This window comes from Oncorhynchus clarkii, unplaced genomic scaffold, assembly GCF_045791955.1.
Source record: "Oncorhynchus clarkii lewisi isolate Uvic-CL-2024 unplaced genomic scaffold, UVic_Ocla_1.0 unplaced_contig_9557_pilon_pilon, whole genome shotgun sequence".
NCBI lineage: Eukaryota > Metazoa > Chordata > Actinopteri > Salmoniformes > Salmonidae > Oncorhynchus > Oncorhynchus clarkii.
Window position 1 is genome coordinate 38,750 of NW_027258479.1, and position 15,144 is coordinate 53,893.

A 15,144-nucleotide genomic window follows, 5' to 3' on the forward strand; every position below is an offset into this window, starting at 1 on the left:
CAAATTGATCTTAAGTGGTTTCAAATATGTACACGTCAGAGTTTATCCGTCAGGGCATCTCTCTGGAGGGAAGGCTCTCAGGGTATAGTAACAGATACCCTGAGAGAGAGAGAGAGAGAGAGAGAGAGAGAGAGAGAGAGAGAGAGAGAGAGAGAGAGAGAGAGAGAGAGAGACATAGAGACAGGGAGAGACAGAGACAGAGAGAAAAGGAGTGAGAGAGAGAGAGAGAGAGGGAGAGAGAGAGAAAAGGAGTGAGAGAGAGAGAGGGAGAGAGAGAGAGAGCGAGAGAGAAAAGGAGTGAGAGAGAGAGGGAGAGAGAGCGAGAGAGAGAGAGAGAGAGAGAGAGAAAAGGAGTGAGAGAGAGAGAGGGAGAGAGAGAGAGAGAGAGAGAGAGAGAGAGAGAGAGAAAAGGAGTGAGAGAGAGAGGGAGGGAGAGAGAGAGAGAGAGAGAGAGAAAAGGAGTGAGAGAGAGAGAGAAAAGGAGAGAGAGAGAGAGAAGAAAGGAGTGAGAGAGAGAGAGAGAGAGAGAGAGAGAGAAAAGGAGTGAGAGAGAGAGAGAGGGGAGAGAGAGAGAGAGAGAAGAAAGGAGTGAGCGCGCGCGCGAGAGAGAGAGAGAGAGAGCGAGAGAGAGAGAAAAGGAGTGAGAGAGAGAGAGAGAGAGAGAGAGAGAGAGAGAGAGAGAGAGAGAGAGAGAGAGAGAGAGAGAGAGAGAAAAGGAGTGAGAGAGAGAGAGGAAAGGAGTGAGAGAGAGAGAGAGATAGAGAGAGAGGAAAGGAGTGAGAGAGAGAGAGAGAGAGAGAGGGAGGAAAGGAGTGAGAGAGAGATAGAGAGAGAGGAAAGGAGTGAGAGCGCGAGAGAGAGAGAGTGAGAGCGAGAGAGGAAAGGAGTGAGAGCGAGAGAGCGAGAGAGAGAGTGAGGGAGAGCGAGAGAGCGAGAGAGAGCGAGTGAGAGAGAGTGAGAGAGAGAGAGGGCGAGAGAGAGAGCAAGAGCGAGAGAGAGTGAGTGGGAGAGTGAGCGAGAGAGAGCGAGAGAGAGAGAGAGAGAGAGAGAGAGAAGGGAGAGAGCGAGCGAGCGAGAGAGAGAGAGAGAAGGGAGAGTGAGAGAGAGAGCGAGTGAGAGAGACGGCGAGAGAGAGAGCGAGAGAGAGCGAGAGAGAGAGAGAGAGAGAGCGAGAGAGAGAGCAAGCGAGAGAGAGAGCGAGAGAGAGCGAGAGAGAGAGCGAGATAGACAGCGAGCGAGAGAGAGAGAGAGAGAGAGGAAAGGAGTGAGGGCGAGAGAGAGAGAGAGTGAGAGCGAGAGAAGAAAGGAGTGAGAGCGAGAGAGCGAGAGAGAGAGCGAGGGAGAGCGAGAGAGCGAGAGAGAGAGCGAGGGAGAGCGAGCGATCGAGAGAGAGAGAGAGGGAGAGAGCGAGCAAGAGAGGGGGAGAGAGAGAGAGAGCGAGCGAGGAAAGGCTCCAGCCTCCAAATCAACCTTGACGCCTTCTTATAGATGACTGGTGTAAATGAAGCCCTAAAACAGACTGATAGTAACTTACAATACTAAACTAAGCCCTGTCGCATCGTGTGTGTATGTGTGTACCAATCACCCCTCCTCTTCCCGATCCACCATGGATCAGCCGCATTTATTCCACTTTTCACAACTGTCAGGAAAGAAGGGAATGAAACGGAAGAGAAGACGCGCTCGGTCGTCCCAAATGTCTCAACGTCTTCGTCACTCACCCAGATGAACGTTTCCGTCCCGCTGCAGCCTGAGCACACACAAACCCAAACACACACACGTAATGCTGCCTGAGCACACACAAACCCAAACATACACACATAATGCTGCCTGAGCACACACAAACCCAAACACATACACGTAATGCTGCCCGAGCACACACAAACCCAAACACATACACGTAATGCTGCCTGAGCACATACAAACCCAAACACACACACATAATGCTGCCTGAGCACACACAAACCCAAACACACACACATAATGCTGCCTGAGCACACACAAACCCAAACACACACACATAATGCTGCCTGAGCACACACAAACCCAAACACACACACATAATGCTGCCTGAGCACACACAAACCCAAACACACACACGTAATGCTGCCTGAGCACACACAAACCCAAACACACACACATAATGCTGCCTGAGCACACACAAACCCAAACACACACACATAATGCTGCCCGAGCTCAGACATTTCCCTGATGTGCTTTTGATGTTTTCATCTGCAGGAAAGCAAAGTCATCTGTTCCTGACATCTATTTTTAATTTCCCCCCACCACTAGGTTTGTTGCTGCTCAACATGAAACACACCGGCGTAAACAAATGTAGCGTCAAGGACGGAGATACAATTATGGATGTCTCTAAGAAAGAGGGTCTGGTACTAACATTATGGATGTCTCTAACCAAGAGGGTCTGGTACTAACATTATGGATGTCTCTAACCAAGAGGTTCTGGTACTAACACTATGGATGTCTCTAACCAAGAGGGTCTGGTACTAACATTATGGATGTCTCTAACCAAGAGGGCCTGGTACTAACATTATGGATGTCTCTAAGAAAGAGGGTCTGGTACTAACGCTATGGATGTCTCTAACCAAGAGGGTCTGGTACTAACATTATGGATGTCTCTAACCAAGAGGTTCTGGTACTAACATTATGGATGTCTCTAACCAAGAGGGTCTGGTACTAACACTACGGATGTCTCTAACCAAGAGGGTCTGGTGCTAACACTACGGATGTCTCTAACCAAGAGGGTCTGGTACTAACACTATGGATGTCTCTAACCAAGAGGTTCTGGTACTAACATTATGGATGTCTCTAACCAAGAGGGTCTGGTACTAACATTATGGATGTCTCTAACCAAGAGGGTCTGGTACTAACATTATGGATGTCTCTAGCCAAGAGGGTCTGGTACTAACATTATGGATGTCTCTAACCAAGAGGGTCTGGTACTAACATTATGGATGTCTCTAACCAAGAGGGTCTGGTCCTACCATTATGGATGTCTCTAACCAACAGGGTCTGGTACTAACATTATGGATGTCTCTAACCAAGAGGGTCTGGTACTAACATTATGGATGTCTCTAAGAAAGAGGGTCTGGTACTAACACTATGGATGTCTCTAATCAAGAGGGTCTGGTACTAACATTATGGATGTCTCTAACCAAGAGGTTCTGGTACTAACATTATGGATGTCTCTAACCAAGAGGGTCTGGTACTAACACTATGGATGTCTCTAACCAAGAGGGTCTGGTGCTAACACTACGGATGTCTCTAACCAAGAGGGTCTGGTACTAACACTATGGATGTCTCTAACCAAGAAGTTCTGGTACTAACATTATGGATGTCTCTAACCAAGAGGGTCTGGTACTAACATTATGGATGTCTCTAACCAAGAGGGTCTGGTACTAACATTATGGATGTCTCTAGCCAAGAGGGTCTGGTACTAACATTATGGATGTCTCTAACCAAGAGGTTCTGGTACTAACATTATGGATGTCTCTAACCAAGAGGGTCTGGTCCTACCATTATGGATGTCTCTAACCAACAGGGTCTGGTACTAACATTATGGATGTCTCTAACCAAGAGGGTCTGGTACTAACACTATGGATGTCTCTAAACAAGAGGGTCTGGTACTAACATTATGGATGTCTCTAACCAAGAGGGTCTGGTACTAACACTATGGATGTCTCTAAACAAGAGGGTCTGGTACTAACATTATGGATGTCTCTAAACAAGAGGGTCTGGTACTAACATTATGGATGTCTCTAACCAAGAGGGTCTGGTACTAACATTATGGATGTCTCTAACCAAGAGGGTCTGGTACTAACACTATGGATGTCTCTAAACAAGAGGGTCTGGTACTAACATTATGGATGTCTCTAACCAAGAGGGTCTGGTACTAACATTATGGATGTCTCTAACCAAGAGGGTCTGGTACTAACATTATGGATGTCTCTAAGAAAGAGGGTCTGGTACTAACATTATGGATGTCTCTAAGAAAGAGGGTCTGGTACTAACATTATGGATGTCTCTAACCAAGAGGGTCTGGTACTAACACTATGGATGTCTCTAAGAAAGAGGGTCTGGTACTAACATTATGGATGTCTCTAACCAACAGGGTCTGGTACTAACATTATGGATGTCTCTAAGAAAGAGGGTATGGTACTAACATTATGGATGTCTCTAAGAAAGAGGGTCTGGTACTAACATTATGGATGTCTCTAAACAAGAGGGTCTGGTACTAACATTATGGATGGCCTACTCTGGATCCCCTGGTAGTAGAACATACCTTATGAATCTGCAAAAAGACATATGATCGTTGGAGTTGGTCTATATAGTATTTATAATACTCAGAAGGTTAATGTAATAGAGATTTTTGAGAATAATATAGAATATAATAGAATAGAAAAAATAGAATAGAATTCATATCACACTCATACACACAGTGGATAGGATGGAAGCAGCACAGGATCAGCCGCAGAGCACAAGAGCACTGTTCAGTTGTGGAACCTATTGAGGCTTTCTAAAGACTAGTGCACAATGTCTATCTTCTCATGACACTCTCCAGATATTGATCATCAGTTGACATGAAGCACCTGTCACAAAAACGAGTCCTAACCTCCTCTGATTGTCATTGATTTCCATTCAAAATCTATCCGACCCTCCTGGGCGTGCATAGGGAGGAGAGGTTATTGAGTTGTGTTAGCGAGGATTTATCTCATAATTGAGTTCTGGCTACTGCATTAGAGGGGGATTTGCAGTACAGTACATAGGATCGATTCCCTTTGTGGGCTTTGCCAGTCAGAAGTACACTATCACAGAAATGAAACAGACAATAATCTGTTCGCCAGATCTCACTACACTGACATTGATGCAAACTGTGCCTGGAGCATTAACTACAACTAAATACAAGTGTGTCTTCGTGCATGCTAATCTCCTGATGTTGTGCCCTTCTAAACTGCACAGTGGCTGACCCTGGCTTCCAACCTCTCAGGGTTAATCTGTGAATTTCTCGAGGAGTTGGGTTACGAATTTCTGTGATCTGAAAATTACAATATACAGTACAGTAGTATTGGTCTATTCTATTCTCCTTCTGTGTGTGTGTGTGGGGGTGTGGGCGTGTGTGTGTGTGTGTGTGTGTTACAGTACTAACCGTGGTGTATTTCCCCAGCTGGCAGAGCGATGGGAAGGTCTCCTGATGAGCCTTGCGTATCTTCTCTATGATGGCCTCTTGTTCTGCACTCAGCTCATAGTTTTCGGTCAGCTCTGGCTTGGGACTCTCCTTCTTCTTCTTATTGCGGTCGTTCCGGACAGCTGAGAGAGGGGAAAAGGAAGGAATGGGAAAAGGTAAATGAAAAAATGTCAACAATAAACAGTTCATTGTAGCCTAAAATGTATCCTGCACATTTTGGACATATCAACCATTCAGCACAGTGTTAGCTTTAGGCTGTATTCGCGAGCCACTGATATTCAGAACAGCTGAGATGTTAGATGTGAGTTGTCTGGAATGGCATACAGTTGAAGTCAGAAGTTTACATACACCTTTGCCAAATACATTTAAACTCAGTTTTTCCCCATTCCTGACATTTAATCCTCGTAAAAATTACACGCCTTAGGTCAATTAGGATCACCACTTTATTTTAAGAATGTGAAAAGTCAGAATAATAGCAGAGAGAATGATTCATTTAAGCTTTTATTTCTTTCATCACATTCCCAGTGGGTCAGACGTTTATATACACACAATTAGCATTAGGTAGCATTGCCTTTAAATTGTTTAACTTGGGTGTGTAACGGTTTTCCGTATGAGAAGGAGAGTCGGACCAAAATGCAGCGTGTCGATTGCGATCCATGATTTAATAAACAAACGTAAAACACGAATCAATACAAACACTACAAAAATAAAGAACGTAATGAACGTAACGAAAACCTAAACAGCCTATCTGGTGAAAACACATAGACAGGAACAATCACCCACAAACACACAGTGAAACCCAGGCTACCTAAATATGGTTCCCAATCAGAGACAATGACGAACACCTGCCTCTGATTGAGAACCATATCAGGCCGAACATAGAACTGGACAAACTAGACATGTAACATAGAATGCCCACTCAGATCACACCCTGACCAACCAAAACATAGAAATATACAAAGTAAACTATGGTCAGGGTGTGACAGTACCCCCCCCCCCCAAGGTGCGGACTCCGGCCGCAAAACCTGAACCTATAGGGGAGGGTCTGGGTGGGCATCTGTCCGCGGTGGTGGCTCTGGCGCTGGACGTGGACCCCACTCCATAATAGTTTTAGTCCACCTCCTTAGCGTCCCTAGATAGGTTACCCTCCTTAATGACCGCTCGGGACAGAGGGGCAGCTCGGGACAGAGGTAGCTCGGGACTGATGGGTAGCTCAGCACTGAGAGGAAGCTCAGCACTGAGAGGAAGCTCAGCACTGAGAGGAAGCCCAGGCAGGTAGTTGGATCTAGCAGATCCTGGCTGACTGGAGAATCTGGAAGAGTCTGGTCGACTGGCGAATCTGGAAGAGTCTGGTCGACTGGCAGATCTGGAAGAGTCTGGTCGACTGGCAGATCTGGAAGAGTCTGGTCGATTGGCAGATCTGGAAGAGTCTGGTCGACTGGCAGATCTGGAAGATTCTGGTCGACTGGCAGATCTGGAAGCGTCTGGTCGACTGGCAGATCTGGAAGAGTCTGGTCGACTGGCAGATCTGGAAGAGTCCGTTCGACTGGCAGCTCTGGCTGCTCCATGCTGACTGGCTGCTCCATGCTGACTGGCAGCTCTGGCTGCTCCATGCTGACTGGCTGCTCCATGCTGACTGGCAGCTCTGGCTGCTCCATGCTGACTGGCTGCTCTGGCTGCTCCATGCTGACTGGCTGCTCCATGCTGACTGGCTGCTCTGGCTGCTCCATGCTGACTGGCTGCTCCATGCTGACTGGCTGCTCTGGCTGCTCCATGCTGACTGGCGGCCCTGGCTGCTCCATGCTGACTGGCGGCCCTGGCTGCTCCATACTGACTGGCGGCCCTGGCGGCTCCATGCTAACTGGCAGCTCTGGCGGCTCCTTGCAGACTGGCAGCTCTGGCGGCTCCTTGCAGACTGGCAGCTTTGGCGGCATCCTGCAGACAGGCAGCTCTGGCGGCTCCTTGCAGACTGGCAGCTCCTTGCAGACTGGCAGCTCTATGCAGACTGGCAGCTCCTTGCAGACTGGCAGCTCCTTGCAGACTGGCAGCTCTATGCAGACTGGCAGCTCCTTGCAAACTGGCAGCTCTATGCAGACTGGCAGTTCTGAACAGGCGGGAGACTCCGGCAGCGCTGTAGAGAAGGAAGGCTCTAACAGCGCTAAACAGGCGGGAGACTCCGACAGCGCTGGAGAGGAGGAGGGCTCCGACAGCGCTGGACAGGCGAGGCGCACTGTAGGCCTGATGCGTGGTGCTGGCACTGGTGGTACTGGGCCGAGGACACGCACAGGAAGCCTGGTGCGGGGAGCTGCTCACCGGAGGGCTGGGGTGTGGAGGTGGTACTGGAAAAACCGGACCGTGCAGGCGCACTGGAGCTCTTGAGCACCGAGCCTGCCCAACCTTACCTGGTTGAATGCTCACGGTCGCCCTGCCAGTGCGGCGAGGTGGAATAGCCCGCACTGGGCTATGCAGGCGAACCGGAGACACCGAGCGCAAGGCTGGTGCCATGTAAGCCGGCCCAAGGAGACGCACTGGGGACCAGCTGCGTAGAGCCGGCTTCATGGCATTAGGCTCGACGCTCAATCTAGCCCGGCCGACACGCGGAGCTGGAATATACCGCACCGGGCTATGCACCCGCACTGGAGACACCGTGCGCACCACTGCATAACACGGTGCCTGTCCGGTCTCTCTAGCCCCCCGGTAAGCACAGGGAGTTTGCGCAGGTCTCCTACCTGGCGTAGCCATACTCCCTGTTAGCCCCCCCCAAGAAATTTTTGGGGCTGCCTCTCGGGCTTCCTTGCCAGCCGTGTTCCCTCATATCGCCGGCTCCTCTCTCCGGCTGCCTCAGCTCTCCTAAGTGCCTCCACCTGTTCCCATGGGAGGCGATCTCTTCCAGCCAGTATCTCCTCCCAAGTGTAACAGCCCTTGCCATCCAAAACGTCCTCCCATGTCCATTCCTCTTTACGCTGCTGTTGCTGCCTGTTGACACGCTGCTTGGTCCGTTGGTGGTGGGTGATTCTGTAACGGTTTTCCGTATGAGAAGGAGAGTCGGACCAAAATGCAGCGTGTCGATTGCGATCCATGATTTAATAAACAAACGTAAAACACGAATCAATACAAACACTACAAAAATAAAGAACGTAATGAACGTAACGAAAACCTAAACAGCCTATCTGGTGAAAACACATAGACAGGAACAATCACCCACAAACACACAGTGAAACCCAGGCTACCTAAATATGACGAACACCTGCCTCTGATTGAGAACCATATCAGGCCGAACATAGAACTGGACAAACTAGACATGTAACATAGAATGCCCACTCAGATCACACCCTGACCAACCAAAACATAGAAATATACAAAGTAAACTATGGTCAGGGTGTGACAGGGTGAAACGTTTCAGGTAGCCTTCTACAAGCTTTCCACAATAAGTTGGGTGAATTTTGGCCAATTCCTCCTGACAGAGCTGGAGTAATTGAGTCAGGTTTGTAGGCCACCTTACTCGCACACGCTTTTTCAGTTCTGCCCACAAAGTTTCTATAGGTTTGAGGTCAGGGCTTTGTGAATGGACACTCCAATACCTTGACTTTGTTGTCCTTAAGACATTTTGCAACAAAATTGGAAGTATGCTTGGTGTCATTTGCGACCAACATTTAACTTGGGACTCTAAACTGATGTCTTGAGAAGTTGCTTCAATATAGCCACATAATTGTCCTTCCTCATGACACCATCTATTTTGTGAAGAGCACCAGTGCAGTAAAGCACCCCCACAACATGATGCTGCCACCCCCGTGATTCACGGTTGGAATGGTGTTCTTCGGCTTGCAAGCCTCTCCCTTTTTCCTCCAAACATAACGATGGTCATTATGGCCAAACAGTTCTATTTTTGTTTCATCAGACCAGAGGACCTTTCTCCAAAAAGTATGATCTTTGTCCCCATGTGCAGTTGCAAACAAAGTCTGTAATTTTTATGCCGGTTTTGGAGCAGTGGCTTCTTCCTTGCTAAGCGGCCTTTCATGTCGATATAGGACTCGTTTCACTGTGGATATAGATACTTTTGTACCTGTTTCCTCCAGCATCTTCACACGGTCCTTTGCTGTTGTTCTGGGATTGATTTGCACTTTTCACACCAAAGTACGTTCATCTCTAGGAGATGGCGATATGACAGCTGCGTGGTCCAATGGCGTTTATACTTGCATACTATTGTTTGTACAGATGAATGTGGTACCTTCAGGCGTTTGGAAATTGCTCCCAAGCATGAACCAGACTCGCAGAGGTCTACAGTTTTTCTTGGCTGATTTCTTTTGATTTTCCCATGATGTCAAGCAAAGAGCCACTGAGTTTGAAGGTAGGCCTTGAAATACATCCACAGGTAAACCTCCAATTGACTCAAATTATGTCAATTAGCCTATCAGAAGCTTCTAGAGCCATGACATCATTTTCTGGAATTTTCCAAGCTGTTTAAAGGCACAGTCAACTTAGTGTATGTAAACTTCTGACCCACTGGAATTGTGATACAGTGAATTATAAGTGAAATAATCTGTCTGTAAACAATTGTTGGACTTGTGTCATGCACAAAGTAGATGTCCTAACCGACTTGCCAAAACTATAGTTTGTTAACAAGACATTTGTGGAGTGGTTTAAAAATGAGTTTTAATGACTCCCACCTAAGTGTATGTAAACTTCCGACTTCAACGGTATACAGAATCACTTATGACAAGGAGACTGAGTCCATGCAGTAACTATCTTTTACCATGACGACTATGTAGTTAAGCTCACAGCATCTACAGTATCTTCTGCACCACCAGCCACAGAACACAAATGGTTAAACGCTCTGTCACTCAGTATTTCTCTGTCAGCTTAGTGTCATCACTGGACAATATTAAAGAAGGAGAAACCATCAGTGTATAAGGAAGGCAGCTATGGTTTCAGAACGGCAGTGTGTAATTTGGCCAAGCGTTCTCAACACGATGACCGAGGCACATCATCTGACCACCATTGCCTCGTCTCAGAGTAACTTGACAACCCCGGGGGCAGTTCCATGTGATGCCGTGTTTATGTGTGGCGGCCGTGGGGATTACTCAAACGTGTGTGTGTGCGTTTGTGCGTGTATGTGCGTGCATCCTGAAAAAAGGAGTTTGAGGTGTTCTTTTTCCTTCGTTAACTTCTCTCGTTCAATGAAAGAGCACGACAGAAACAGCAACATCAAGGCCACCTCTCTAACCACTGAACCATGTACACGGCGAGATAGAGAGACAGGAACACAGAGAGAGACAGAGAGAGAAAGAGAGAGACCACAGGAGGTTGGTGGCACTTTAATTGGGAAGAACATGCTCGTGGTAACGGAATCAGTGGAATGGTATCAAATACATCAAACACAATGTTGTTATAGGTGTTTGATGCCATTCCATTTGCTCTGTTCTGGCCATTATTATGAGCTGTTCTCCCCCTGCGGGCTCCACTGAGAGAGACAGAAAGACAGAATGTCAGCTGGGGGTAACTAAAGTTTAGTCAAATAACTAAAACATATTACTTGTTGTATCGTCTCACAGGAATGAATGAATAGAGCTCTGCAGTGGGCAAACGCCGTGTGGGGAGAAGGAGATGCGGCGTTGGATGACTTCGAGGAGTAAACCAGCCGCTTCTGGGCAGTCTTCAACCACCCGCCCGAGGGTAGAGGGGCGGGTGAACGTCTCTTCCACCTGAGGCAGGGGACGAGGAGCGCCCAGAAGTTCGCCCTGGAATTTCGGACCCTGGCCGCAGGAGCGGGATGGAACGACAGGGCCCTTATCGACCACTACCGCCGCAGCCTGCGCGAGGATGTCCGTCGGGAGTTGCCCTGCAGGGATACCACCCTCACCCTCGACCAGCCTGTGGACCTGTCCATCCAGTCACCCGCAGACGTCCAGAGAGGGCTCTGTCGTTTCACCCTCCCAGCACCACTGCTCCGGTGTACCATCTTTCACGTGTACCATCTGTGGCCGCAGAGGTCACACTGCTGGTTGGTGCCGGGTTGGTTCCTCTAAGGGTCGAGGCAGCAGGCAGGGCACTCTGGCGTCGCCCCAGGTGAGCCTGCACCACTCTCATCCAGAGCCCTGTTTGTACATGTTTACTTTCCTGAGTTTTCCCCGCATTCCCAGCATAAGGCGCTTGTCGATTCAGGCGCAGCAGATCTCCCAGTAGACGCCGCACTTCCCAGAAGTCACGTGTATCCTCTGTCACAGGCGGAGACGGCGGCTATGGAAACATATGTCTCCGAATCTCTGCGTCAGGGGTATATTCGGTCCTCCACTTCACCCACCTCCTCGAGTTTATTTTTTGTGAAGAAGAAGGAGGGAGGTCTGCGCCCGTGTATTGACTACCGAGGCCTAAATCAGATCACAGTGCGGTACAGTTACCTGCTACCTCTTAACGGCACTGCGATTGAGTCAATGCACGGGACGCGCTTCTTCACCAAACTAGATCTCAGGAGCGCTTACAACCTGGTGCGTATCCGGGTGGGGATGAGTGGAAGACGGCGTTCAGTACAACCTCAGGGCATTATGAGTACCTCGTCATGCCGTACGGGTTTATGAATGCTCCATCAGTCTTCCAAGCCTTTGTAGACGAGATTTTCTGGGACCTGCACGGGCAGGGTGTAGTGGTGTATATTGATGACATTCTGATATACTCCGCTACACGTGCCGAGCATGTGTCCCTGGTGCGCAGGGTGCTTGGTCGCCTGTTGGAGCATGACCTGTACGTCAAGGCTGAGAAATGCCTGTTCTTCCAACAGTCCGTCTCCTCCCTAGGGTATTGCATTTCCACCTCGGGGGTGGAGATGGAGAGTGACCGCATTTCAGCCATGCGTAATTGGCCGACTCCCACCACGGTAAAGGAGGTGCAACGGTTTCTAGGGTTTGCCAATTACTACCGGAGGTTTATCCGGGGTTTTGGTCAGGTAGCGGCTCCCATTACCTCACTGCTGAAGGGTGGACCGGTACGTTTGCAGTGGTCGGCTGAGGCGGACAGGGCTTTTGGTCACCTGAGGGCTCTGTTTACCTCGGCTCCCGTGCTAGCCCATCCGGATCCCTCTTTGGCGTTCATAGTGGAGGTGGATGTGTCCGAGGCTGGGAAAGGAGCCGTGCTCTCTCAGCGCTCGGGTACGCCACCGAAGCTCCGCCCCTGTGCCTTTTTCTAGAGTAAAAAGGCACAGAGCAGAGCGAAACTATGATGTGGGGGACCAGGAGCTGTTGGCTGTCGTCAAGGCTCTTGGAGACATTGGCTTGAGGGGGCTAAATACCCTTTTCTCATCTGGACTGACCACCGCAATCTGGAGTACATCCGGGCAGCGAGGAGACTGAACCCTCGCCAGGCAAGGTGGGCCATGTTTCTCACCCGTTTTGTGTTCACCCTTTCGTACAAACAAGGTTTCCAGAACGTGAAAGCAGACACACTGTCCCGCCTGTTCCTTGTTGAATGATTGATCACATTGACAATGCAAACAGTATGAAATAGGTAGAAGACACGAAAAGACAAGGCCAACGAGGCATTCATGTCTGTTTCTCCATTGTCTGGACTTCCGCCGAAGTCGGTTCCTCTCCTTGTTCGGGCGGCGTTTGGCGGTCGACATCACCGGCTTTCTAGCCATCGCCGATCCACCTTTCATTTTTCCATTTGTCTTGTCTTGTTTTCTTACACTCCTGGTTTCAATTCCCTCAGTATTAGACGTGTATATAACCCTCTGTTCCTTCCCATGTCTGTTTGTTGTTTCGTGAATGTGCACGCTAGACTGGTTTGCACTGGGTTATGTTAATCCATATTGTGTTTAGTATTCTTACTAAGAAACAAGTTAAGTGTTATTTCATTCCATTTACGAGTTTTGTTAATTTAGTTATTGTCTTTTGTTTTGAGCGCTCCTGTCAATGTTGAGTAAGGACGCGCAACTGATTACGCATTAAAGTAGGCCTACATTAAAGTAGGCCTGTAATACTTTATACCACCTGACCTGCGCAGAAATGTAGGCATATAAATGTGAACATTTGGGGATCAGATAGTATTTATAATTGGGTTAATGCACCACAACTAATGAGCTGAGTAAAGTAATGTTTTCTTCACCACAAACAACAAACAAATTCAGTTTGTTTTTACATCCATTCCTCAATGTATTTGAAAAATCTTTCCAGCTCTCTCCCTTTCAATAAGCACTCAGCGTGAACGGGAAAAATGTCATGCTCTGATCCAGTGGAAACACCTAATTAGGCCTATTTTATGAGCAAATAGCCAACAGCTGTGTCTGTGCCAAGCTCACTGGCTGGGGAAACTGAGTGACAGAATATTTTATACCATGTTGCAAGGCCATTCATGCCGGACGCAAGTTAGTAGTTGATATAATGTTTCAAGTTCGTTGCAGACAGGCCATGTGTAGCCAATGTGATTTATAGGATATTTATTTTATGAAGATATTTTCTACCTGCAGGCTGCAATGTTTTTATTTTGTTGGCTTTATAGGCATTTTTTACAGCGTTGTCATTTAGACATGGATCTAATTTTGATTAACCACAATACAATTGATTTTGAGATACAAAGACGTTATTGTAAATGAAATGAAACTGTTCAACAAAAATGTGCAGATGAAACCCATAACTGGCACGCAGATCGGTAGAAATGGTAAGATAAATTGGCATTCCACATGAGAAAGTTTGCCGACTCCTCATGTAGCCTATTACCGGCAACTTCAGGATAGTAATGGCAGAATCTGAGAAAGCCAGTAGGAGCGGGAGGAGGATGGTCAGGACAGGTTAAGTTTTTCCCTTATGGTTATCTTGATCTCTGGCTCCCTCTTGAGTAATTTGTGTCTTATTTCATCAAACAGTGAGCTTAAACATCAGAAAAGAACAAACAGACAACTTTTTGTCGGCCCCGAATGAAACCAGAGTGAACACCGGCACCCCCTGCATGGTGTCCTGGAAAACCCCTAGTTCGTGACGGAGCTCTGGGATTGGAGGAGGCGTTGGTGTTTGATGTCTGACACAGCAGGAGGTTCTGAAGTTCTGAGAATCCTCAAACACACCAACCAGCTACAGGAGATAAGTATTTACTCAATACAGGGCCCTGATCATTAGGGCATGCAACAGAAAACATTTTGTAATGAAATTAAAATCTGTGTTTCATATTGAACCAGGTAGTCTCTCCCTGTTTAAATCTGTTTTCTTCCGTTTGGTGCCTAATGAACACAACCCAGAGTGTTGATTCATCATCCATCCCTACATCATAGCACCCTGATCAGCGGCAGATGCTCCCAACCAATCAGGACGAGATCCTGGAGGAGGAACAGAACTGCATTTTGGGGACCCACCGTCGCTGTCTGCCGTACCCCAAGGGACCTCCTTTTAGTCTGGGTTGGTTGACTACCACAAAAGAAAGCAGGCACATCCTCCCTCTGTCTGCTCTGCTTTACAATACAAAGCCCTTTCATAATCGCATAAAAAAAGATTGAGATACAGAGAAATATATATTTATATGAGGTGTTTTGTAAGCGCTGGGTTGGCCTAGATACATTAAGTATAGGATAAATTTGTTGGGATTTTGTGCAGAGACTGTGAAGGCTTCAGCATTGTTTGTTTGTTCAGTTTGTATCCTGTCTGCCAGCATCCTTGAAGGTGCATTGTGTTAAGTCCATGTGGAAAAGTCATTGGTCTTTACAGCGCAACCAAGGCAACAATATGTATAGATTATAAACTACATCCAATTTACCTCTATTCTGTACATCTCAATCCTAGGTCCCACCATGATGACGGCATACTGTACAGCATGCAGGGTACAATAGGGTCTATTTAAGGAAATTAGACTGGTTCGTTTCGGGGTGTCACTAACCCACTGTGTGTGTGTGTGTGTAGGAGTATGTCGCACGTCACTACTTCACAGGAGAGGCATTTGAACGTAAACGTATAAAAAATAATCTA

At 47.7% G+C, this 15,144-nt stretch overlaps 1 protein-coding gene across 1 annotated transcript in view; it reads right to left on the reverse strand.

Moving 5' to 3' along the window:
- The window catches only part of LOC139397095 (retinoic acid receptor beta-like), a gene marked incomplete at its 3' end in the record, with an annotated part of 46,461 nt that extends 36,505 nt beyond the window's left edge, over nt 1-9,956 (reverse strand). The window contains exons 1-2 of the mRNA XM_071143961.1: nt 9,944-9,956; nt 5,162-5,322 (exon numbers count right to left, since the gene is read on the reverse strand). Coding sequence (XP_071000062.1) covers nt 5,162-5,322; nt 9,944-9,956 — 174 coding nt within the window. The remainder of the gene's footprint in view (nt 1-5,161; nt 5,323-9,943) is intronic.
- Between the last annotated feature and the right edge of the window lie 5,188 nt (nt 9,957-15,144).